A 23,481-nucleotide genomic window follows, 5' to 3' on the forward strand; every position below is an offset into this window, starting at 1 on the left:
GTGTATGGCACTTAGGAGAATAGGACTTCCATGCATGTTTGCAATATAAACAATTATATTAAAATATTCCAAAATAAACAAATAGTAAATCCCATTTATGTATACAAAATGTTTTTTTAAATACATTAAATTTAACATCAAATTGGAAAATTACAGTTGAACCAATAAGTTGTATATTCACTACATAGTCTTGAAATGTCAATTTTCATGAAGCTGTTTCAAAGCCAAATATACAGGTCCAAAGGAGGGCCACAAAGATGATTAGAGGGATGGAACACCTCTCTTATGAGGAAAGACTGAGAGAGTTGGGGTTGTTCAGCCTGGAGAAGAGAAGGCTCCAGGGAGATCTTATTGCAGCCTTTCAGTAAAGGGAGCCTATAAGAAAGATGGGGACAAACTTTTTAGCAGGGCCTGTCACAATAGGACAAGGGGTAGCGGTTTTAAACTAAAAGAGGGTAGATTCAGACTAGCTATAAGGAAGAGTTTTTTTATTATTAGGGTGGTAAGACAATGGAACAGGTTGCCCAGAAAGGTGGTAGATGCCCCATCCCTGGAAACATTCAAGGTCAGATTGGATGGTGCAGATCTAGATGATGTCCCTGCTCATTGGTGGACTAGATGACCTTTAAAGGTCCCTTCCAACCCAAACTATTCTATGATTCTATGATCTTCTTCCTTTGATTAACTGAATTAAGTCAGAAAACAAACTCTTATCCAATTCTGCTAATATACATTTCTGTCAGCTAACTTTGATCTGTCACCTTTAACTTCTGCACTGGCATGCCCCTTATCGCTCCAAGTTCTACTCAAACATCGTATTCTTCCTTCTTCATTCCATAGTTTGTGACACCTACCAAGAAGCCCTTCATCTGGGGCAACATCTAGTCTAATAGAGCTTCCACTGGGCAGAAGCCTCTTTTACCAGAATAGCACACTGGTAGACAAGCGAAGTTCACTAGAGTCATGATCCACTATGCACCAGTGTTTCATTGTAAGCACTAAGTACCTTCTGTACAAAATATAAAACAGTTGTGCACATGTAAGCCACACAAGGCAAGTTAAATGGTTTGGGCAGGTAGCATGGACAGACAGGGCAGGAGCATGACAGCCAGATGTCTCAGATGAAGCAATTTTAACTCCCTTTGACTGTTTAATCTGTGTTATAGCCTAGTTTAAGCATCATTGTTTACACAATACTCCCAAACGAACAAAAGTCCTACAAAGACAGCTTAACTGTTCTTTTCTATAGACTAAATAGTCAGTATGTATTCAAAGAAAATAAATTTAATGCAAAGCTTGGAAAAGGTACCTAAACAATAACCACAATTGGAGCTTTTAAAAACTATCTTACTTCGAGGTATGTCTATTACTCTAAAAGTTTATGCATCACATTCAAAATCTAGGGTCTAAGAATAAAGGCTAATTGTATTTTCTAAGTCAAGCAAACTATAGAAAAATGGGAAGAAATAGTGTGTGGCTTGATTTCAAGTGTTATTGTTTAGCATAACACTTCATAGAAGTAATGCAAAAAACGTCTGTATACTCAGGACTGCTTGCATCTGAATAAATACAGTAAATTAGCAAATACAGTTTTAAAATTACCTACAAAAATGTGTTTTACCAGGTATTCATTGTTTGTATCAAGTCTTAAAGCTGAAAGCTGTCAGGGCAAGAGTATGAAATAAAAAAAAATTGAAATTGGGACATTTTAAGAAATCTCCTCAGAAAAAAAAAATTCACATTAACAGTTAACTAAAGTAAAACTAAAATTAAAGCTATTAGGTGACCTTACCAGCACCTTTAACCAAAAGGCTATAAACATCTATGCTTTACATACTATTTGATTTGTTTATTTTATACTATGAAGTGAAAGTAACACATTTCCTTTTAGTAAAGTATACACAAATAGCCTCACTCAGAATACACTTTTAATGCACATGAAGTATTCATCTTATAAATCATTTTGCAATCCCAATATACAATAGCTTGGAAAACAATATTTTAGAAAACAAATGCCAATGTAAAAAGACAACTTAAAACAACTAAAATGATAAAAGGTTTCTGTATAGCTCTGTATTTACAGTTTTCTTACTGCATCATCAATATCAGAAATCTGTTCCTTCAGCTGGTTCCACTGTTCTGGATTTAAAGAAATACCTGAAATGCAATAAAAATAAATACTTAGGACAAAAAAAATTGTAGTGCAAGATCAAGGCTGGTTTCATACAGAAAATGTATGTCACAACTATTAATGCTTAACCTATCTCAAGTGTAACAACCACCTCAGTTACAAAGAAACTACTCATTTGGAACACTTTGGTTTAACTTCAGACTTTAGCTTATCTCCTTACAAAGAAAATGAGTGCAGTATAACAAATTCATTCACAAATGTTGGGCTAAATGCAGAAATACAGCCCTGGTCTTGATAGAAGGCAGTACAAAAGAAATTAAGGAAATCAACTGTATCCCTGTTGGTTCCTAAAAGCAATACCTCTGTGGACTGAATTTCTATGCACTTTTAAAGTACCATAATTCTGGGGTTTTTTTCCCTCCCGTTTCTTAAAGCACTGTGAATAACAAACTATAAGTAACATTTTGGAGAGACTATTACCACTCTCTAGCACTCAAAAACCAACATGGAAATCCAATTGTAATAAAAGCAAGAAGTAGAGTTAATCAATGGGAAAATGTATGGCTATGTATATAACTCCCATACCAAATTTGTTTGTATTCGATGCCCTGTTTTCCACAAATTATGGGGGAACCATTTAGGAAAACTGACTCAGACCAATGAAATCACTTTGCTTTTGTTTACAATCTACAGATAAAACTAATCATTTGTTAAAATATAAGTCATTAATAAGTAAAAACATTACTTTAAAAATACCATGTAGTAACAAAGTATAGAAATCTGATACACAAAGTTCTCCAACAAATTGCACACAATGTTTTAATACAGAATAACATGAAGCTGAACAATACCTTTTCTGCCAGGCTTCATTTCACCTTCTTGATCCAACCAATATTCTCTAATATCAATTAAGACTTTTCCCTTAAAGTCACGAACACTGACATACCTCATTTTGCCAATCTGTCAAAACACATATAAGGATATCTTTTAGATACTTTACATATTACAGCATTCACTTTTCCCAGCAGTATCAGACTTGGACATGTGATGCTGCACACTGCAGCTTATTTTAAACACCAGTAAAACAACTAGATCAAGAGCTTAATCATGAGCAGTCAGTAGGCAAATAAGTAATGACAATATAAATGGATGAACAACTTAAAACCAGTTGAGCATTTGATATGGTTTGAAGCTGGCTCCCTGCCAAGTCTCCAAACCTTACCACAAGAAGTCATCCCCCCCCCAAAAAAAACCTCAGGGAGAAGAGGGAGAAAAACAACCAAGAAAAATCTGAAACGAGAGAGACAGCTATAGCAATATATATAAAAATATATTTACACTTATGTTACAGTTATATACAATTGAAATATATATACAATTTCACAAGGGAAAGGGAAGGGGGAAGGGAAAAGGAACAAAACCAAAGTAAAATATATATATATATCCTGATTAGTAGCCCAATATCTAGCAACTAAAAGAGTTAGCAAAGAAATATCTCATTGCTCTCCTTGGGACAACCGAGAGTCGCTCTGGAACGATCGCCGGCAACCTCCGCCTCCCAAGGTCGACAAGGCCTTACCAGGTCTCGTTCCCCAACATGACAGACTCAACAGCAGGGAACCTGCACCTCCAAGCCGCTGGAAGGAAAGAGAGCAAAGACCTCTCCTCCTTTCTTCTTATAGTCTGGTTTACGTAAAAATCGTAGGGAATACTGGGTAAATCTGGGCCCTTCCTTGGTTACAAACTGGTCACCAAGGAAGGCCTAGAACAAACTACCACAGGATTCAATGCTCAATGCAAGAGTGAATGTGAATTTGAGAACCAGAAATTTTATAATAAAAACAATCAAACAATTAATGTAAGAAATTCTTAGTATTCTGTATGCACCTTCTGGATACACTTTATGAAGGAAGAACACATTATAACATAAACAATTTTAAAAACAGAATATTCCTTCCTGATAAAACATTAGTTTTCAACTTCCTTAATTTATGCATCTTGCACTTTGACATAATTTAACAGGGGGCAAAACACATCTTACTAGCATTGTCTGACCAGAAAGCATACATAACTCTCCAATCAACTAAACCCATCCACAGATGTTTAAGTCATAAAAGTTGCTATTTCACAAAATATATATAAACAAATATGCTTTGTGTTTGCTTAAAGTAATTTTTCTTCTTATGCAGATCATGCTAAATTAACTCTAAAATTTATTTTTAAACAACTGGGATGTCTTTAGATAGCATAAGGATTTGACTATTAAAGATAAGGCTACATGTCTTACTTTAACTACAGTAAGGTGAGGGGCAATAATACAAAGTACACATCATTAATTCAGTCAGTAAGTCTACCTTAAATGTAAACAGTTCCATATGAAAATGCTAAAATGCTAAGTTAGGTTTTACACCACTGTCTAGATTTCAGCAGAATGCTCATGTTAAATTTTGAATGTTTAGTTAAATTCTATGCAAAACAGTTGCCACTGCTAAAAAGTTTTAAATAGGCTTCTAAAGTACAGTTTAAATAACTCAAATGAACCTAGATTTTGGCTAAGTAAATAGATGTTTCCTGAAGTTCAGTTACCTGCAATTCTGGCATTGAGTAATTTCTAATTCTTTTTTCATGCAGCAGCTGATAGACCTAGAATAATTTCACTCATCTAAGACACCTTTGTATCTCTGTAACAACACATTCATGTTCCAAGGGCTGCATTGATTTATAGCAGGGTAGCTACTGTAGTTCAACCTTCATAAAAAAGTTCATATGCTTTTGTGCTGGTTTTGGCTGGGGTGGAGTTAATTTTCTTCCTAGTGGTTGGTATGGGGCTCTGTTTTGGATTTGTGCTGAACACAGTGATGATAATAAAGAGATGTTTTAGTTGTTGCTGAGCAGGGCTTACACAGAGTCAAGACCTTTTCTGCTTTTCATACTGCCATGCTGGCAAGGAAGTTGGGGATGCATGGGAGGTTGGGAGGAGACACAGCCAGGACAGGTGACCCAAACTGACCAAAGGGATATTCCAGACCATATGGCATCACGCTACGAATATAAAGTGCGGAGAAGAAGGAGGAAGGGGGAGGGACATTTGGAGTGATGGTGTTTGTCTTCTCAGGTCTCCTCAGTGCAGTCTACATCATGTTTAGAGTCAAGAAAGAGATTTCTACAGAGGTTATTCAGAGATCTCCCACAAGGGTGGATAGTCATGAGTGGCATGGAATGTGGGAGAAAATAGGTCAGTTTTTGAAGGACTATTCTGCTCCAATGGTTTGGAAGTTCACCCCTGAACAACTACAGAACCCTGATAAAGTGGCAGAATGTTTGAAAGAAAAACACTGGCAATTCGAGAGAGGCATGAAGTTATGTGATATGCTGGGCCCTGGCTACTATTTATCAGACAGTGCTCAATAGTAGACAGCACCCTCAGGGGAAGGAGGAGGAAAGCAGACCAACAGGCACTGTGGTCCCTCAAACTGCAGCTGAACCAGAGGAACAACCCATGCCAGTAGCAGTTGTCCCTATACAGAAAAAGAAATCCAAGGCCAAATCAGTTTGCTTAGTGATGGATGAAGAGGAAGCAGGGCCCTCAGAACAGGAGGAAGAGGTAGGGCCAGAGATAATCACCCAATCCCAGTCCGTGGGTGAGCTGTGAAATATGTGAAAAGATTTTGGCCTCCAGTCAGGACAGTCCCTGGTGACCTGGCTGTTCCAATGCTGGGATATCACAGCCCACTATATGAAACTAGATGAAAGTGAAGCCAAGCAACTGGAATCCCTGTCCCAGGATGTGGGCATTGCCAAGGGGATTGGGAAGAGGACAGAAACTCTCAGCCTCTAGAGGCAACTCCTGTCAAGCCTGAGGGAAAGGAATTCTCTCAAGAATGATCTAGTAGTGCGCCCAAGCAGATGAAACACCATGGAGAAAGGTATCCAGTACCTGAGAGAATTAGCTGTGCTGGAGGTAATCTATAGGGATTCAAGTAACGAGCAGTCCCCTGTAGATCCAGATGAGATCCAGTGTACACAGTACATGTGGTAGAAGTTTGTATGGAGTATGCCATCGTCGTACGCAAATTCGTTGGCATTGATGTCAATGAAAGAAGGAGAACAAACAGTGCTTCAGGTGACTACCAGACTCTGGCAATATGAAGATCATCTTTTTTGCTCCCTACCGACCTGTGCCTCTGTAACAACCAGATAATATAGAAATGCTAAAAAAATTGTCTCGCCATTGTTTCTGCATGTCAAAACTTCCTACCAAAAATTCTCTGTCAGCTTTCTGTCAGAAGCCTTCACCAGAGCTTCCTGCTGGAGCTTTCCTACCAAAAGATCCTGCTATTGTTTACGGTTATTATATATCTTCGAACATCTGAATAGGGCTACGTGCCAAGAAAACATGCACAACCTCCTTTAAACACTACAAAAGTTGAGGAAAAATTTTGGAAAATTAGGGACAGGAAAGGGATGGAGAGAACCACTTACCAAAGCCGAGCATCTCTCTCCCCACCTCCCCCTTGCCTTTTCTCTGCCACCGCATGCTGCCTGCCTGCCACTGGAGACTGAAACTCTGCTGGCCTGGACAAGAACTGAGACCCACCATGCCACATGCGTGAGTTATACCTTATCCCCCTACCCTTACCATATTTCTGAGGGCCAAAAGGTGCTGCTTACCGAGGATTGGAACACTGCACAGCCTGGGACACAGCTCAACCGTGAGCAGCAAAGCCACACACATCCTGACTGCATTCCAGAGAAAACTAAGCTGCTAAGACGACATCTCCCCCCCCCATCCCCCACAGCTAGAGATTACAACGAAAAGCAGCAGAGAAAGAAAAAAAAAAGGGCAGAAACTGCTCCCCCCACCACCATCTCAGATGAAAGGTAGTTTGGTGGTAACTTTCCTATGCTTCTAAAAGTAATCTTAGCTTTCTCCAACCTTTTCTTATTTTTAAATCTTTCTCTTTGCATCTCTTACAATTAATAAAATAAAAATATCAGGTTTTTGGTATCAACAGATAAATTTGAGTTTTTATTTTGCTAGGGGAATATTCGAATCTGAATAGTGCCCGCTCAGCTGCTCTATCAGTCCCCTTCCCAGCCAGAAAGGTGAGTCCCAGGTGGATCTGGACTGTCAACATAAGGGTGAATGATTTCTGGCTCAGTGGGGCCTCAGGTCATCAGGGAAGAGATTCAACATACAGATGGGCTTGTGATTGAGGGGTAGATTTAACCATGGACACTAACTCCCAGGTTATCCATAACTGTGAAACGTGTTGCAATCAAGCAGGCCAAGTGGGTAAAACCTCTGTGGTATGGTGGATGATGGTTGAAATATAAATATGGGGAGGCCTGGCAGATCAATTACATCACACTCCTGCAAACCCTCCAAGGCAAGTGCTACATGCTTACAATGGTTGAAACATCAACTGGATGGTTGGAGATGTACCCTGTGCCTCATGCCACTGCCCGGAACACCAGTTTGGGCCTTGAAAAGCAAGTCCTGTGGCAACATGGCACCCCAGAGAAAATTAAGTTGGACAACAGACTCATTTCGAACAGCCTCATAGACACCTGGGCCAGAGAGCACAGTATTGTGTGGGTATATCATATTCTCTGTCATGCACCAGCCTCTAGGAAAATGGAATGGTACAATGGACTGTGCTGACAGCACACCAGCCCTCCTGCCCTGTAAGACATCTAGGATGGATAGAACCCACAGACATGGACTAAATGAACTCAGCAGACATCCTGGAGGGACTGCCACTGACTATGGAAATGATACCTGTGCTTGCATATACTTATATATATGTATATAGTTGGAACGTGAAGGATCTGGGCATGACATAGATGGTACAGAATAAGAGGTGGATAATATCCCGGTTCTGGTCAGGACAGGGTTAATTTTTGCAGTAGCTGGAAGGAGGGGGGTGGTTAAGATGGAGGTTATTCTATACCACCTCATGTCATTGCCAGGGGCAGAGGAAAGGGACTCTTGCTTCTGAGAAGGGGTTCTTTCTGGTCAAGAAAACGTGGTGGACGGAGCGGTCCAATATTGTTTATTGTCGAGGGCTTTCCATGTAAATAATTTATTTTGTACACTTTTTTTACTAATATTGTTACTGCCCATTTTCTTATCTCATTGCTGTTTCCAGTAAGTCGTTCTTATCTCAACCCGTGATCTTTGCCATTTGCGCCTTCAATTGGAGGGGGGGAGGGGGAGTGGCATGTGGGGTTTTTTTAAGTGGGAATACTAAATTGGAGAATGGTATACCATTCCTATACCACAACACCAATCGATCACATTCCAGAGCATCACAAACATATATTATCTACTTAATTATCTACTTTCAGGAGCCTATAATAGGTAAAGACGTTACACTGGGAAACTGAAGAACTTGTGTCCCACAAGTGAAAAAGGAAATTTGACCCAAACTTAAATAAATAAAGGGAGGAAGCCACACTTGCAACAGACAAACTACTTTTGAAGTAACAATTTCTATTAAATGCCCTATCATGTAATGTGGTTCCACTCTGGATAATCATTAATACTGTAACCCAACAGCATTAACAAACCTAATCCCAATCAGGTGTAGGTAGATGACAGGATTTGTCAAACTAACCAAGGCACATGATGCAGAACTCACATTGGCTCAAAGCCACAGACAGGAATCTAATGTAACATGAACAATGGTTGTCTTTAGGGCCTCTAGTAATATATCACAAATTGGAGTAAGGTAAATTTCCACAACCCAACTGCACTCAAATCCTTTAACAAATTCCATAGTATACTGGGCTACCTATAAAACCCAAAAAGACCAAGACATGTAAATAAATAAAACACACTTGGTCTCTTATACTTAATTCCTTCCATCTTACAATTATTCTTCATAATTAGTTTCAAGAATACCATTACACCAACATTAGTTTCAAACAAAAATAATTAAAAGTGTAGATCTTTATGAAAATGATCAATCTTCTGAATACAGCAGTCACAATAAGTTCAAAATTAAGGGAAGCTGTATACTTTAAAAACACAGCCCAAAGGTATAGAACAAGAAACCACTAAGTTTCATGTCAGTTGCTATCACTCCCACACACAATATGGATGCCACAGAATTTGACTATCCTATGAATGCTTTACTGCCTAATTTCCATCAATTAAAGACATACTTGTAAGTTATACTGCAAAAGTACTTGCACAAAGATTATTTTATTACCATGGGTAAGCAGAAAGGAGAGATTCTAGTATTACTAATAATCCTAGAACAAACAAAATAATACCTAAAAAATTAACACACACCTAGATCTTCTAGCATGCTCTCCTGGGTAGAGAGGAGAGAGAGGGAACATCCTCAGACCTACAGTGCTATTTCTACACTGAAACAGTTGCATCTTAGTAAACACACATGAGCTGATGTTGCACGAAAAAAAACCCCACATAACACAAGCTATCTGAAAAACTTTTGTTGTTGAGTAACTAAAAGGCAGGCAGAGACTAAGGAACACTGATCAAGGTCAAGGTGATACTGAAATATTTTTTCTGTATTATAGTCAACACTGGAAGAATCCTGCTCTTATCAAAGTAATATGAGTCCTCTACTGTCTGTTTTTAGGAACTCTTTATTACCCTGGGTTAAAAAAAGGTTGAAAGAAATCAGAGCACACAAATACTTTTGCTTTTATTTTTTGCTTTGGGTTGTTTGGTTATGTTGCTCTATGCTTGCTTTTTTTTTTCCATTGGGAGAACATTAAAATTAACTGTTTTCCCCAAGTCTGCAATTTCTGAACCCAAACATGAAGGCTTTATGCTATGCTTGAGTTCTAACTGCAGTTCACCTCATTAGGTGCAGAAGATACCATCGCATTTTTCTTACATGGATCAAAGTATACCCCAACAGAACTATAAGTATTATATTCTTTCTCCAATGGAGAAGTCCTGGCAGTTATGCTGAGTGTCTTAAATTTAAGCTCTCCCTTCAACTACACATAAAGAGGAAAGTGAGAATCGACACAGGCCTTCTCCAGAGTTCCCCTCCATATTACTTTGCACAGTTACAGCCCAAACCCATTTCTTTTGCCTTACTCAGTGTTGGAACCATATTATTAGGCACCTCTCCTATGATGGATGAAAAGACAGAATGGGAGAGATATGTCGCCTGGAAAAGCATTAATGGAATCTGAATGGACTTTTTACTCACTAGATAATCCACCCAGCAGACTGGCAGTTTTTCTCCAGTTTATTGTTGTGTGCTTATGAATCCTTGTGCACTCCGGTTTATTGTCAAAATTTATGAATCCTGCTGTACCTCCATATTGTCCCCATTTCTCCCTCAGACTTCCCCTTTGAAAGTTGTTTGTCTCTTTCTCTCCCCTGTTTTCCCGCGCCTCTGGTACTGATTGGCTGTAGCTATCACAGTGCAGAGAGAGCTACCATTAGCCAGCTCCCTCAGAGACCCGGGAGTTCCACCCATCTTTCCCCTGTCCCCCTATCACATCTTTCCCTGAGCTGTCAATCTCTTGCACCTCCCGGGTTTGGAATCCACCCCTCAAACCGTGGTTTTTTAAACCCTTGTATCTCTTGAATAAACTGGCATTGCTGCACGAGACCTCAACTGTGTCAGGACCCTAATTGCAGTGCCTGGTCCCATCCCCCCTACCCCTGCGGACCGTGGCACTCTCCCTTGACTTTTCACAAAAGAATCAAAGTCTCTAAGAATTTAAGTTCCTTGCTCATCCCCTGTCCCTTTCAAGACAGCTAGTCACAGACATTTAATAAGTCTTGATCCGCACCCCTAAAACAAGTAATTCTGAGCTATGCATATTCTTGCACAGCTTTCAGCACACATTGCTTCCTCGGCTAACCCCAGGATATGCAATACCCCGAACTCACACATGTTTCTTGCTACTGAAAAACATACTTTCACCCTATTTTGACAATGTAAAAAATTGCAATATTTTTGATGTTCTGTGAGAAAAAACTGCATCATAAAGGAACAAGCAAAACTTATTCCAAGACACTGACTTATAAGACAGAAGCCAAGTTTCCCTTGACCTAGTTAAATAGGAATGAAGAGTCCATATTTTGGGTTCCCAACAACCTTTCTTTCAAGACCCCTGATTAAAAAACATTTCCACGTAGAGACTGTCCTGATCTAATATTTACAGACAAAATGACTACCCAGAGAATTACTATGGGCAAAGACATGAAGGTTAGAATCAATTGCCACAACTCTGATTCTTTTACTCTATTGAAACCTGACAATGCTTTATCTCAGCATCTCATCTGCATGCTAGCATAGTAATCTTCTTCAGCCAAGACTTCAGGAGATTAAGCACTATGCTATCATGATATTCAGATAGCCTCATAAAATTTATACTGATTATGATGTAAATGGTTACCTTAACCAGGCTCTAAGAGAGTCATCGATTTTACCTGAAACATATTCTCATCTCTGTTACTGCTTTGCTTAGAAGAAGCTGCACCTTTTGAACTTTCACCAGGCTTTTGTTTCTTTACGGGCTTTTCTGGAACTACTTGCCTTTTCCGCTTTGCCTTGGAACAAGAATAAGAAAAGAAATTCATGAACCACAACTCATAAGTTATAAAAAAGTTTATGTTAGAGGTCACAAACTACTATTATGCAATACATATTATCACCTTCCTCCTGTGAAGGCAGGAATCCAATACTGTACATTTAGACTGGAATTTAAAAAAAATTAAAAAAAAAAATCTTCAAATGAGCACATTTCTGTTTTCAGCGAAGTTTACCATAATAATTTGGCTTTAAAGAGAAATGAATTAGATCAAAAATACATTTCAAAAAGCCTACTCTCTTTGTGCAGTAATACTGTCAGTTTTTATTTAAAATCTTACAGTCTGATAGAAGTTTCACTATCCTTTCCAAAGAGTGAAATGAAAAATGGGGAACAGCTAAGAATTCGAGAAAAAAACAAGGAAATAAAAGTAGATAAGATAATGAAGAAAAGATCTGAAAAATCAAATCCAAGAGTAATACAAAGATACCAAAAATTATTCTCACCTGCTAGAAACATACTGTAGATAACCTCTTTTAAAGACAAACAGCTCAAAAAAATATGGGCAGTTGTCATAGAAAAAAACCAAAACCAAAACCAACCACCTTACTGCCCACTGAAGTTGATTGTTAGACTATGTCTTTTCAGGAATACATTTCCCTAATGACTACAAAAAAAAAATCACCTGACCATTTTTTCTTATATTAAGATTTCACAAAACAACTAATTTGCTAAGTGCAATCAAGTCACATTTGAACCAATTCAGTAAATCAGACCAAGTGTCTTCACACACTGCACTAAAAGATCTAATGTCTGCATTACCACCTAGCATTTCTTAAAAAGATAAATTGACTGTTCAATTTTTGTTTGCAATGACTGATATATCTATACAAATTTATAAATTAAATAACTATTAAAAGTAAATGAGAACATTACATTTATGCATTTAAAGCAGTTAACGTTAAAATTATCAATTCAAAGACATTTAGGTTGGCTCAGTTTTTAAGTGAGAAACTAGCAGATGGTATTACAGTAAATGTAAGACTCTGAAACAGATAAAAAGAAGCATGAACAAGATAAGCAAGTGGCACATGGATGACAGGGCAAGTGGAGCGGTTTTTTTTGGACTTACAAGTAATCCAGATATCAAAATGAAGGTGGGGGGTGTCCTCAAAATTAGTTCAAATTCTTGTCACCAGGGGCAGCTTATACAGAAGCCTTCTATCACTTGCCACAAAGCAGCAAAGAATTCCAAGAAGCTTGTGGCTAGATATACTATACAGAAAAACCTGAAGCAAAATGCAACTTAAGAAAAAAGTTTACTGCAAAGCAAAATGTATCCACCCGAACCATAATCTTGGGGGGTTTGAGTAGTGGGTTTTGTTGGGCTGGGTGTTTTGAGTTTGTGTCTGATAAATAATATGGAATGACATGCATTTTGTGACATAACATTCAGCTAATTCCTTAACCCCAGCCTGAAATATAACAGTTAATACGGTAGTTATAAACTGCATATAATGTTCACCTTTTTGTCAACTTCACTATCTGAATCACTGGCAGATGAGCTTGAAGACACAAGTTCCTTTGACTTAGGCATTCTAGGAAGAGAAAGGTAACATGAGAACACTATACGATGAATACATCCTATTATGGCTAGAAAGCCATTTTCAAATCTGTTTATAAAGGTTCATCTTATTCAAAACCCTCCTGAAGACTTTCTTGCCTTTTCATATAAGCTTTAATATACATTGCAGATGTGATCTCAAACACCCTTCCCTCTTATAGCTCTTCCCCTTTTTGCTGTAACTACCTTAAATGCAGTGTTTTAGATTCTGAACTGCTTACAAAGGGACAATTTTTCACCTGTTTCATATACTCCTGGGTATGGTAGGAACCATAATGAAAAAAAATACAATACAAAACTGTTCTCCAGTTGAATTCTCAACATTACATTCATAAATATAAACAATTTAAGGCCCCAGCACTATGTATAATCTTACATGGGCATTTTACCTAGTTGAAATTGCGAGTAACAGATGCATAGCTATCATACATGAAGCTCAAGTTCCCACCATTAATACAAAAGTGTGAAAATATCTGTTACAGAGAACTACAGTACTGCAATTAATATTTCCACTGCAGCTTTACCACATCAGTCACTAGAATCTATTAATTTACTAGACAAATGGACATTGAACTTTCCTTGAATGCATGCTGCCCAGTGTGCTTCTACATATCTCTAGTATGCAAATGTGATTAGATACAGTAAACATCTTGCCTGCTACTAAAAACTCTTTCTAACAAATAAATAGCTCATTTGTGATTTCAGAAAAAAAATAAGCATGACAGGGAGAAACTGTATAAAATAAACTAGCTAGGAAAGGTTAATATAATATTAAAGAAGCATACCTCAGGGAAGAAAAAGGAATAGCAGTATTTTTAAATTGGCAATGAAATAAACCACGCGGAAAGGAAAAAATGGAGTCTGAATAATGCTAAGGGATCAATGTGGTTCTAAAGTAGAGTAAATTCTGTTGTAATAGTTTGGAGCACAAAGATGGAACGGTATGGGAAGCACACATAAGCCACGTTACAGGATGGAGGCAGAAGAGAGCTGGAACAGGACAATGCAAAAATAAGCACGGCAATGCCATGAAATCGAGAAGCCGAACAGGAAAAGTCTGATACGCGGGGGGCGGGGCACCTGCAGAGGATAACTCCAGAGTCCGCATCAGGAAGAGAGAGTAACAATATGGAGGAAGATAGGGGCGGAAACAGAAAGAGAAATAGGGGGACTGGGTTCCCCTCGGGAGAAACTAGTAGGCAGAGCGTGAGGAGACACCCAAACACCGTGGAGAGCAAGGGTGGAACGAGACGGGACAAGCGAAGACGAGGGAAAGGAAGATGAGAAAGACAAGCGAGTACGAACTAGGAACACCAGGTAAGCAGATGCTAGCCGCCATTTTCCTCCCCTTTTCCTCTTTTCTACGGCTCATGTTGCCCCCCAGGAGAAAGGAGTGAGGGCCCGGTAAGGGGGCGCGGGCAAGAACACCCAGGTCCTCCCAGGGCAGGGTGGTAGCAAGAGGGATGCAGGTTACCGACAGTGAAGGAGAGAAAAGACAACACAACACACACAAAAAACCCCAGGTCGGGAGTCGTCAGTGGGCAGGGCCTGATCCCGGTGCGGGGTGAACGGAGCCGGGCGGTTTCCCACCGCCATTTTCTCCCTCACTCAAATCCTCTTTGCTCCCCCAACATGGCAGCAGCTCCTACTCTCGCCCCAGGCCCGCTCCGCGGCGGGACATTCCTCGCGGAGAGCACAGCGGGCACTCGAAGAAAATGGGAAGCCTCACCACACGGTTACCCTACGCGCCTCTCCTGCGCCAGGCTTGGTGATGCCGAGCTCTCTACCGCTGGGGGTGAAGGATAGAGAAAATGACAACAGCCCTAACGAAACACGAAAAAGAACCCAAATGCTCACATCTCACTCCGTACGCGGCTCCCCTCCACCACAAAAGAAGCAGAAGTGATGCATCGCAGAATCCCCGCCCTTGCCCTGCACCACGTGGGAGGGGGTAGGGGGAGGTGTTTAAAGAGGACGCGTACCTTTTTAACTCGTTCCTACCTCCCCCGCTCCGGCTAGGACAGCAGCAAAAAAATGTCTCCCACGGGGCTAGTCACCCGCATCATGCCAATCGAGGAAGCCCTGTGGGGCCGACGATAAGGTCCTGCCTGGAGCCAGGCCCCATCGGGACTGCGGCCCCGCTGAGGGGAGGCCTGCCCTCCACTGAGGGGCTGTGAGAGGGGACCGAGAGGAGAGCCTTTAATACCTAAAAGGAACCCTTAAAAACAAATCTGTAAATTGTTGTTTTCTTTTGCACGCTGCAGCGGTTCCTCGATCTCGTGTAGAGCCGCCCTGCCAGCAGACGTCCTCGAAGGAAGGAGAGGAAACGCTCTAGTGTAGCTGCGTTGACTTTGCATACCGAAACCGCAACTCCTGAGGCGCTGTTCAGAAAAGTGCTGGTTCCCCTTTCTGTCACCGTGTGACTTGCGTTTTGCTTTCTTCCTGACGGGCTTTGCATTTGGGGAGCGGGTGAGCCTTATGACTACTATCTTGTCAGTCGCCGTGGGTCAAGCACATGTCTGAAGTGCTGGGGAGAAAACGTTAAAAAATATATCTCAGCTTCTGTTCTAAACGCTTACTTTTTAAAATCCCTCCAAGTAAAAACCCTTGAAAATATAATCTGACAATCTTGCCTACTTCTGTATCATGTTTACACCAGAACACTGCATATGTGCCCTGCTGATGCCATTTCCTGTGTCAGGATTTAAGGGATGGTAGGTTTAGTTCATCTAAACAAGTATGCAACAGCTTTTGAGATAAACCAAAATGACACCTGTTTGGAGGGGAGGTGGGGAAAGGGTCCCCTGCCCCCATCTTTGTGAAAGGAGAAGACTTTTAGCAGCCTTTACAAATTGCAGTAGGCCAAGCATGCTGTTGGAGCTTGAGTGGTTTCATGTTCTGTCTTCTCATGTTACATATTTGAGTCTGTACTTTCTTTCGATTTATGATGAGATTTAGTAATATTAAAATATTATCATAGTAAATACAACTTCACGCAAAACAAACGCAGCCAGTCATTTTTTGCTTATCGCTGTGCCAATAGGTCATGTAGTTGTGCTATAAGTGTGGCAGGATGGATGCAAGTGCTTCAGATACCCATTATCAGTTTAGTTTAGTCCTTTTCTCATTGTTATTACCTCTAGACCTGTGCTTTTGCTACCATGACAATGCAAGCTTTTTGTAAAAACTGTAAACATACTATCAGAACTAGGAAGTGGACTCTAGTCCCAATCATATCTTCCAGATAAAGCTACTGTTGGTACAGATGGTAGTGGGGTGATGGGTGATCAGTCTCTGTAGTTCCAAGAACAAACACTTCTTAATGAAGTGTTTAAAGTCAAACTCTGGCTTTCTAAATTCCAAAGATCCCTGTTCATTAACATGAGCCAGGAAGATAAACATCATGTTTGAAGTTGGAATAATCCCCAAAAGTCATCATGAGCAGCTACAAGTCTGTCCTGGTTCTGGCCAGGACACGGTTAGGGTTAGGGTTAGCCTGGCTTTGTAGCTCGGACCCTTATTCTGTATATAAATGGAGTAATAAAGTTACAAGAGGGAACAAGTGGTGGATCAGTCTAGCAGGAAAAATTCAATTATGCGCAGATATGGGTGATTACAGAGGATTCTATGAGGCCTTGAAAACAGCATACAGACCTACATACCAGGTCCAAAGCCCTCTACTCAGTGTAGATGGTCAAATGCTTCTCATAGATAAAACCTCCATTCTGAATCAATGGTCTGAACACTTTCAGACTCTTTTCAGTACCAACCGTGTAGTTCAAGACTCAGCTATTCAGTACATTACACAACAACTGGTGAAGAATTAATTGTATACTGCCCCTACTATGGGAGAAACTCTTAAGGCCATACAGCAGGTGAAAATTGGCAAGACAGCTGGGGTTGATGGAATTCTACCTGAAGTCTGGAAGCAGGGGGCCAAGCACTCCATGCTAAATTCCACAAGTTTGTGGTGCGTTGTTGGGAACTAGGCGAACTAACATCAGACCTTCGTGATGCAGTCATCATCACTTTGTATAAGAAGAAGGGAGATAAATCAGACTGCTCAAACTACGGGGGTATTACTCTGCTCTCCATTGCTGGCAAGATCCTGGCAAGAATACTTTTGAACAGACTAATACCTGCTATAGCAGAAGAAATTCTACCTGAGAGCCAATGTGGTTTCAGAGCCAACAGGCATACCACAAACATGATATTTGTTCTCAGACAACTGCAAGAGAAGTGTAGGGAACAGAACAAGGTCTCTATGTAACCTTTGTTGATCTCACAAAGGCTTTCGATACTGTGAGCAGAAAAGGTCTGTGGCATATTTTGGAACGTTTAGGTTGTCCCCCCAAGTTCCTTAAAATGATCATCTTGCTTCATGAGGATCAACACGGCCAAGTCAGATATGGCAATGCACTTTCTGAGCCCTTTCTAATATCCAGTGGTGTGAAACAAGGCTGCGTTCTTGCACCAACCCTATTCACAATCTTTTTCAGCGTGATGCTCCAAAGGACCACAGCAGACCTCGATGAAGAAGATGGTATCTACATTCGATATCGTACTGATGGAAGCCTATTCAACCTAAGGCGACTGAAGGCCCATACTAAGACCTTAAACCATCTTGTCTGTGAACTGCTCTATGCTGACGACGCCACCCTTGTCTCTCACACAGAAGCAGCTCTGCAGCATTTAACATCCTGCTTTGCTGAGGCTGCTGAGCTTTTTGGGCTGGAAGTCAGCTTGAAGAAGACAGAAGTTCTCTATCAACCTGCACCTCAGGAAGTCTTCCATCATCCCCATATCACCATTGGCGAATCAGAGCTCAAATCAGTCCAGTAGTTTAATTACCTAGGTAGCCTCATCTCCTCAGATGGTAAGATTGACGGAGAGATACACAACAGGTTAGCAAAGGCATATAGAGCTTTCGAAAGGCTCCATAAAAGAGTCTGGCGAAATAAACACCTGAAGAAAAGTACAAAGATCAGTGTTTACAGAGCCACTGTACTGTCTACTCTCTTATATGGGTCCGAATCATAGGTCATTTACCGCCACCACCTGCGTCTCCTAGAACGCTTCCATCAACGCTGTCTCCATACAATCCTAAACATCCACTGGTCAGATTATGTAACTAATACATCTGTTCTAGAACAGGCAGCAGTTACGAGTGTTGAGGCCATGTTGCTGAGAACACAGCTGCATTGGGCAGGACACGTCTCCAGGATGGAGGACTACCGCCTGTGACAGACAGATAACATACAAATGCCAAAAATTATGTTTCACCATTGTTCCTGCCTGTCAAAAACTTCCTACCAAAACTTGTGTCAGCTTTCCACCAGAAGTTCTCACCAAAGTTTCCCACTGGAGTTTTCCTGCCAAAAGATCCTGGTATTGTTCATCCTTATCATATCTCTGCGAACATCTGAACAGGGCTATGTGCCAAAACACCACAGACTACCTCCTTTGAACACTATAAAAGCTGAAGAGAAATTTGGGAAGAGCAGGGAAAGAGGAGTGGGAAAGACAATTGGCTTTACCAGCTGAGAGTTTCTCCCTGCCTCGCCCTCACCCTTTTTCTCCTGCCACCGAAAGCTGCCTGCCCGTCACCAGAAGACTGGACCTCAGCCGTCTTGGAGTGGACCGGGACCCACCGTACTACCTGCGTGAGTTTTTCCACCCTGACCATATTTCTGAGAGGTACAGCGGGACCAAGGCCTCTGCACAAACCTGAGACAGGGCTGGTGCGAGCAGTGAAGTCCACATCCTGGCTGCATTCCAGACTCCCTGCAGCTAGGTGGAACCAGAGAAAAAAAAAGGCAAAAACTGCTTCTTTCTCTCCCTCTCCCCCCCCACTCCACAAGTCAGCTCGGACGAATAGGTAGTTTTTGGTGGTAATCTTTTTCTATGCTTTTAAAAGTAATCTTAGCATTTTCTAACCTTTTCTTATTTTTTTCTCTTTCTCTTTGCATCTCTTAGCAATTAATAAAAACAGTTTTGGTCTCAGCAGATAACTTGTATGAGTTTTAATTTTGCTCAAGGGAACATTCGAATATAAAAATTCTTTCTGCAATATTTTAGCAGATTGTAACACGGCCTCCCTACGATCTTGCTCTATGGTGAACTTACCACTGGCTGCTGCAAGAGAGGAGCCCCGAAGAAAAGATACAAGGACTCCCTGAAACAACATCTCAACCTTGGCCACATTGATCTCCATCGCTGGTCTACTCTGGCCTCCAATCGGGAGGTCTGGAGACACACTATCCATAACTCTGCTGCTTCCTTTGAGAACGCACGCAGGATCACCATCGAAAAGACAATGCAGAAAGAATCGTGTCTTGCCAGTACCATCCAAGGAGTCTTTCTGCTGTGCCTTTTGCAACCGATCTTGTCTATCTCGCATTGGCCTCTTTAGCCACCAGCGCACTTGTAGTAAATGTGGGTAGAGCCCTTCCCAAATCTTCGTTTGTGAAGCCTAGCCATGAAAGTTACAAGAGAGTTCTGCCTGGACAAAGTCTGTCTCCTGTGGATTCATTCACCAAAAAGGGTGCTGAGTGAGGGACCTTTACCACAGGTAAGGGAGTGTCTTACAAGGAGAAGGGGTTCCTTCTAGTCAGTAAGAGTGATAAAGGGAGCAGTTGGGGTTGGGGTAACCGATTCAGAGCAATCATGTGTGAATTGTTTTGCATATCTTATACATTTTGTTATTGATATTGTAGCTGTTACTGTTCATTTTCTAATCTCATTGCTGTTTCCAGTTGTAGTGGGTTGACCTCGATGGGACACCAAGTGCCCACCCAGCTGCTTTATCAGTCACCTTCCCAGCCAGAAAGGGGAGAGAGAATAAGATGGAAAACAACTTGTGGGTTGGGATAAGGCAATTTAGTAAAGCAAAAGCAAAATCTTGTGCGTGCAAAAGCAAAGCAGAAAATATCAAGATTTATTATCTACTTCCCATCATCAGCAATGTCCGACCACTTCCTGGGAAGCAGGGTTTCAACAACACGTAATTTCTTAGCAGGCAGCCATTGGAAACAACGAATGCCCCCCTTCATTCTCCTTTCCTTAGCTTTTATATTTGAGCTGACATCATATGGTATGGAATATCCCTTTGGTTAGTTTGGGTCAGCTGGCCTACTTGTGTCCCCTCCCAGGATCTTGCCCTCGATTGAGGAAGGAATGTTACAGTGTTGGTGCTGTGCTCAGCAGTAGCCAAAACACCGGTGTGTTATCAACACCCTTCTAGCTGCCAATGCAAAGCACAGCACTGCAGGGCTACTATGGGGAAATGAACTCCATCTCAGCCAGACCCAATACACCAGTAAATTGTTCTTTTCTCAACCTGTGATCTTTACCATTTGTGCCTCCAATTCTCCTTTCCAGCCTGCCACTGGGAAGGGGGAGGGGCGAGCAAGCAGCGCATGGGTTTCAGTGGGAATACTAAACTGGGGAATACCATTCCTAAACCATGACAGCCTTATTTGGCACCCAATGTGGGGCATGAAGGCTTGAGATAACAACAGATCTGCCCAGAGCAGACCGGAAACAAATTTGATCTAAGCATTTGCTGTATTAGGTACGGAGCCACTGGTCACAATGTTGCTTAGTCTGTTCATATGGGTGTGGTACCTAACCCTGCATATATTCCCATATGTGCGCCTCACAGTGCTCTTTTTCAGAGCAGGGAGAGGGATCAGGATTGCTCTGTTGATGTACTGTGGGATATCAGTTTATGGCATGACAACATCAAGGGTAATGAGGCCCATTTGGGATGTTTATTCAGTGTTACTCTTCTGCCCTTACCTGAGTGCTACCCTTGGGAGTCCATTAATAATTGTACCCAGTCTGTGCGGGGAATGGGGGAGGATGATTTTTCCCAGCTTTTCACCCCCTTTTCCTCCTTCAGGCCTGTTACAACAGCTTTCGAGAATTTTGAATTTCCTTTGGATGTTAAGGAAAGCATGGTCTTGTTGCTAAGTCTGCCAGGTCTCCTCAGTGCAGTCTACATCATGTTTAGAGTCAAGAAATATAAATATGGGGAGGCCTGGCAAATCGATTACATCACACTCCTGCAAACCTGCCAAGGCAAGTGCTATGTGCTGACAATGGTGGAAACAACCACTGGATGGTTGGAGACTGTGGAATAATGGATAGGGTTAAAAATTAGAGGAGACTCAGCTGCTGCTTCCCAGATGGAACATGGTCAACATCCCCTACAAAAGTTCCCCAAACAATGATACACACTTGCTGTGGGGGATGCCACGGAGAGGGGAGTAGCGTGAAGGTGCCACAGCCTCCCTCCATAAACATCCTGCAGGGAGGGGAACATGATGACACTTTGTAGTTCAAAGACCATGCTGTGTCTGTCCACCAAGGAAGATAAACGCCAAGAACAACTAGCCAATTAAGTACTTATGACTAGAGTCACTCAAGCTCCACCTAAACCTAAAGAAATAATATAAAAGTAAGCTGGAAATAGAGAAAAATTAGACCAAGATTCCACTGGAACTGTGGGAACAGTCAATAGGCTGAATCTGTCTTCCCCCCCCAGGGATGCCTATTGGGTAAGAAACTTATTCTATGTGCGCTGATTGCTGCTTTTAGGACTAGAACTTGTGCTTTGCTCTATAGTATAGTAGTCAATTGTTTTGTATTAGAGTTCGTGTATGTGCTTGCTTTATAGTATCATTAGATCACTTTAAACATGTTTTTACAGCTAAACACTATCACTGACGACCTACAAACCTTATTAACCTGTCACAATTTGTATTAATAAAGAGTGTTATTCTGTAAACTGTTAGAGTGAGTCCTCTATAAGATGCTGACAGTTTGCCGGTGGCAGAATAACACATTGGAAGGCCCGCTGAGGGATCTCCCTTACACTGTTGGCTCAGCCCCCACTCCCGAAAAGGGCAATCAAATTACCCCCTGATCCTGTGAATCTGTTCAGTGAAGAGTCCCCCCTTATGGGATACCTGACAGACTAGTTGGACATAAAGGGTTTCATTTTCCCTGGGGCACTGACAGGCAAATAAATCACTGAGGGTCAAGAAAACCCCCCCTCTCCAGGGGTCGGGTAAATCTCCCCCCCTTTCACGTGACATTAAAATTGGTACTGGGACTGGGGTCATCATGAATAATCTGCTGCAAAAATATAAATTTGCCCCTTCCCAGACTGGGAAGGAGTGGGTTCAAAGGTTTCAGAAAGTTAAAGTTGTGGAGTACATTGAACAATGTCAGACTGAGCAGACATGTAAGGAAGTAAAGGGTAAAGGTGTGGTTTCTGCAGTTTTAAGAGCCTGGTTGTCTGCTGCACTGCAAGACGCTAAAAATTCACCTGCTTCTGAATGGATTTCTTATGTTGAGTATACAGTTTTGAAATCAGAAAATGAGGTGCTGAAGTCATTGTTAGCCTTTGAGAGGGAAACAGGAGAAAAATTGGAAGATCCAGCTTCCAAACTGTGGGAATTAGGACCTGGAAAAAAACAGACCTTTGCAGAGAACAGAGCAACTCATCACAGGAGTGAGTTTGTAGCACTGAAAACTGCCGTCTCCCTAGGTGACAGCTAGCAGCCAATCGGATGCTGCGGTTACACTTTTTGCCTTATAAGGAATGTTTTTCTGTTTGTGTTTGGTTATAAAAGGGGCTGTGACCCCCAATAAACTTGTCTCAGTTCTTCACCCCCTGAGTCCGTGTCTTAATGCCCTGCACAAACTTGTTGCTAAAAACAAGCTACTAAGAACTGTTAGATGACCTTAACACTTTGCTTGCTGCCATGAACTGCGGAAAAAAACTGCTACTAGAAAAACAACCTCCTGTCTTAGGCAGGTCCATAAATCAGTGTCTTGTCCAGATATCAAGACTTGAAACAGGGATATTTGCTCTAAATCTAATGAGCGTAACTGTACTACTGTAAACACTATTCCCTGGTCTCCAACAGAGTCGGCAAAATTACAGAAGAAATATTTAAGGAAACCAGGAGACTTTAAAGCTAAAATGATGTTTATACAGACCCGTGATTCCCATTACATTCCTGAAACTGAATCCACTAAAAAACCCTGGAGTTGACAAGAGAACCAGACCCGAAAAACAACTCAATTCAATCTGATTCAAGTGGCTAATATGCATCAGCAAGTGGAATCCTATCAATACCTTGGGATTCTAGTTGGTTCTCATCAACAATTAATAATATTT

The 23,481-nt window shown here is 41.2% G+C and overlaps 2 protein-coding genes across 2 annotated transcripts in view; both read right to left on the minus strand.

Annotated features, from left to right (window-relative positions):
• LOC116780036 (syncytin-A-like) overlaps positions 1-23,481 on the minus strand; it is a 1,173,168-nt gene that overhangs the window by 523,335 nt on the left and 626,352 nt on the right. The window lies entirely within an intron of this gene.
• LOC116780047 (activated RNA polymerase II transcriptional coactivator p15-like) lies at positions 2,015-13,262 on the minus strand. Its single transcript, XM_032674559.1, has 4 exons — positions 13,191-13,262; positions 11,565-11,684; positions 2,983-3,091; positions 2,015-2,157 (listed from the first exon to the last, which is right to left on the minus strand). Exons 1-4 carry the CDS (start codon positions 13,260-13,262, stop codon positions 2,078-2,080), a joined length of 381 nt encoding a protein of 126 aa, XP_032530450.1. The 3' UTR covers positions 2,015-2,077.

The sequence above is a fragment of the Chiroxiphia lanceolata genome, chromosome W (genome assembly GCF_009829145.1).
Source record: "Chiroxiphia lanceolata isolate bChiLan1 chromosome W, bChiLan1.pri, whole genome shotgun sequence".
Classification (NCBI taxonomy): domain Eukaryota; kingdom Metazoa; phylum Chordata; class Aves; order Passeriformes; family Pipridae; genus Chiroxiphia; species Chiroxiphia lanceolata.

Bases quoted from the DNA above. Each gene is read 5' to 3' on its own strand.
- LOC116780047 (XM_032674559.1), bottom strand. From the start codon at position 13,262: ATGCCTAAGTCAAAGGAACTTGTGTCTTCAAGCTCATCTGCCAGTGAT. The intron at 11,685-13,190 runs GTGAACATTATA...TCTTGTTCCAAG, and splicing joins ATAGTGAAGTTGACAAAAAG to GCAAAGCGGAAAAGGCAAGT. The intron at 3,092-11,564 runs GTAAAATCGATG...GTGTTTTGACAG, and splicing joins GAGATGAGAATATGTTTCAG to ATTGGCAAAATGAGGTATGT.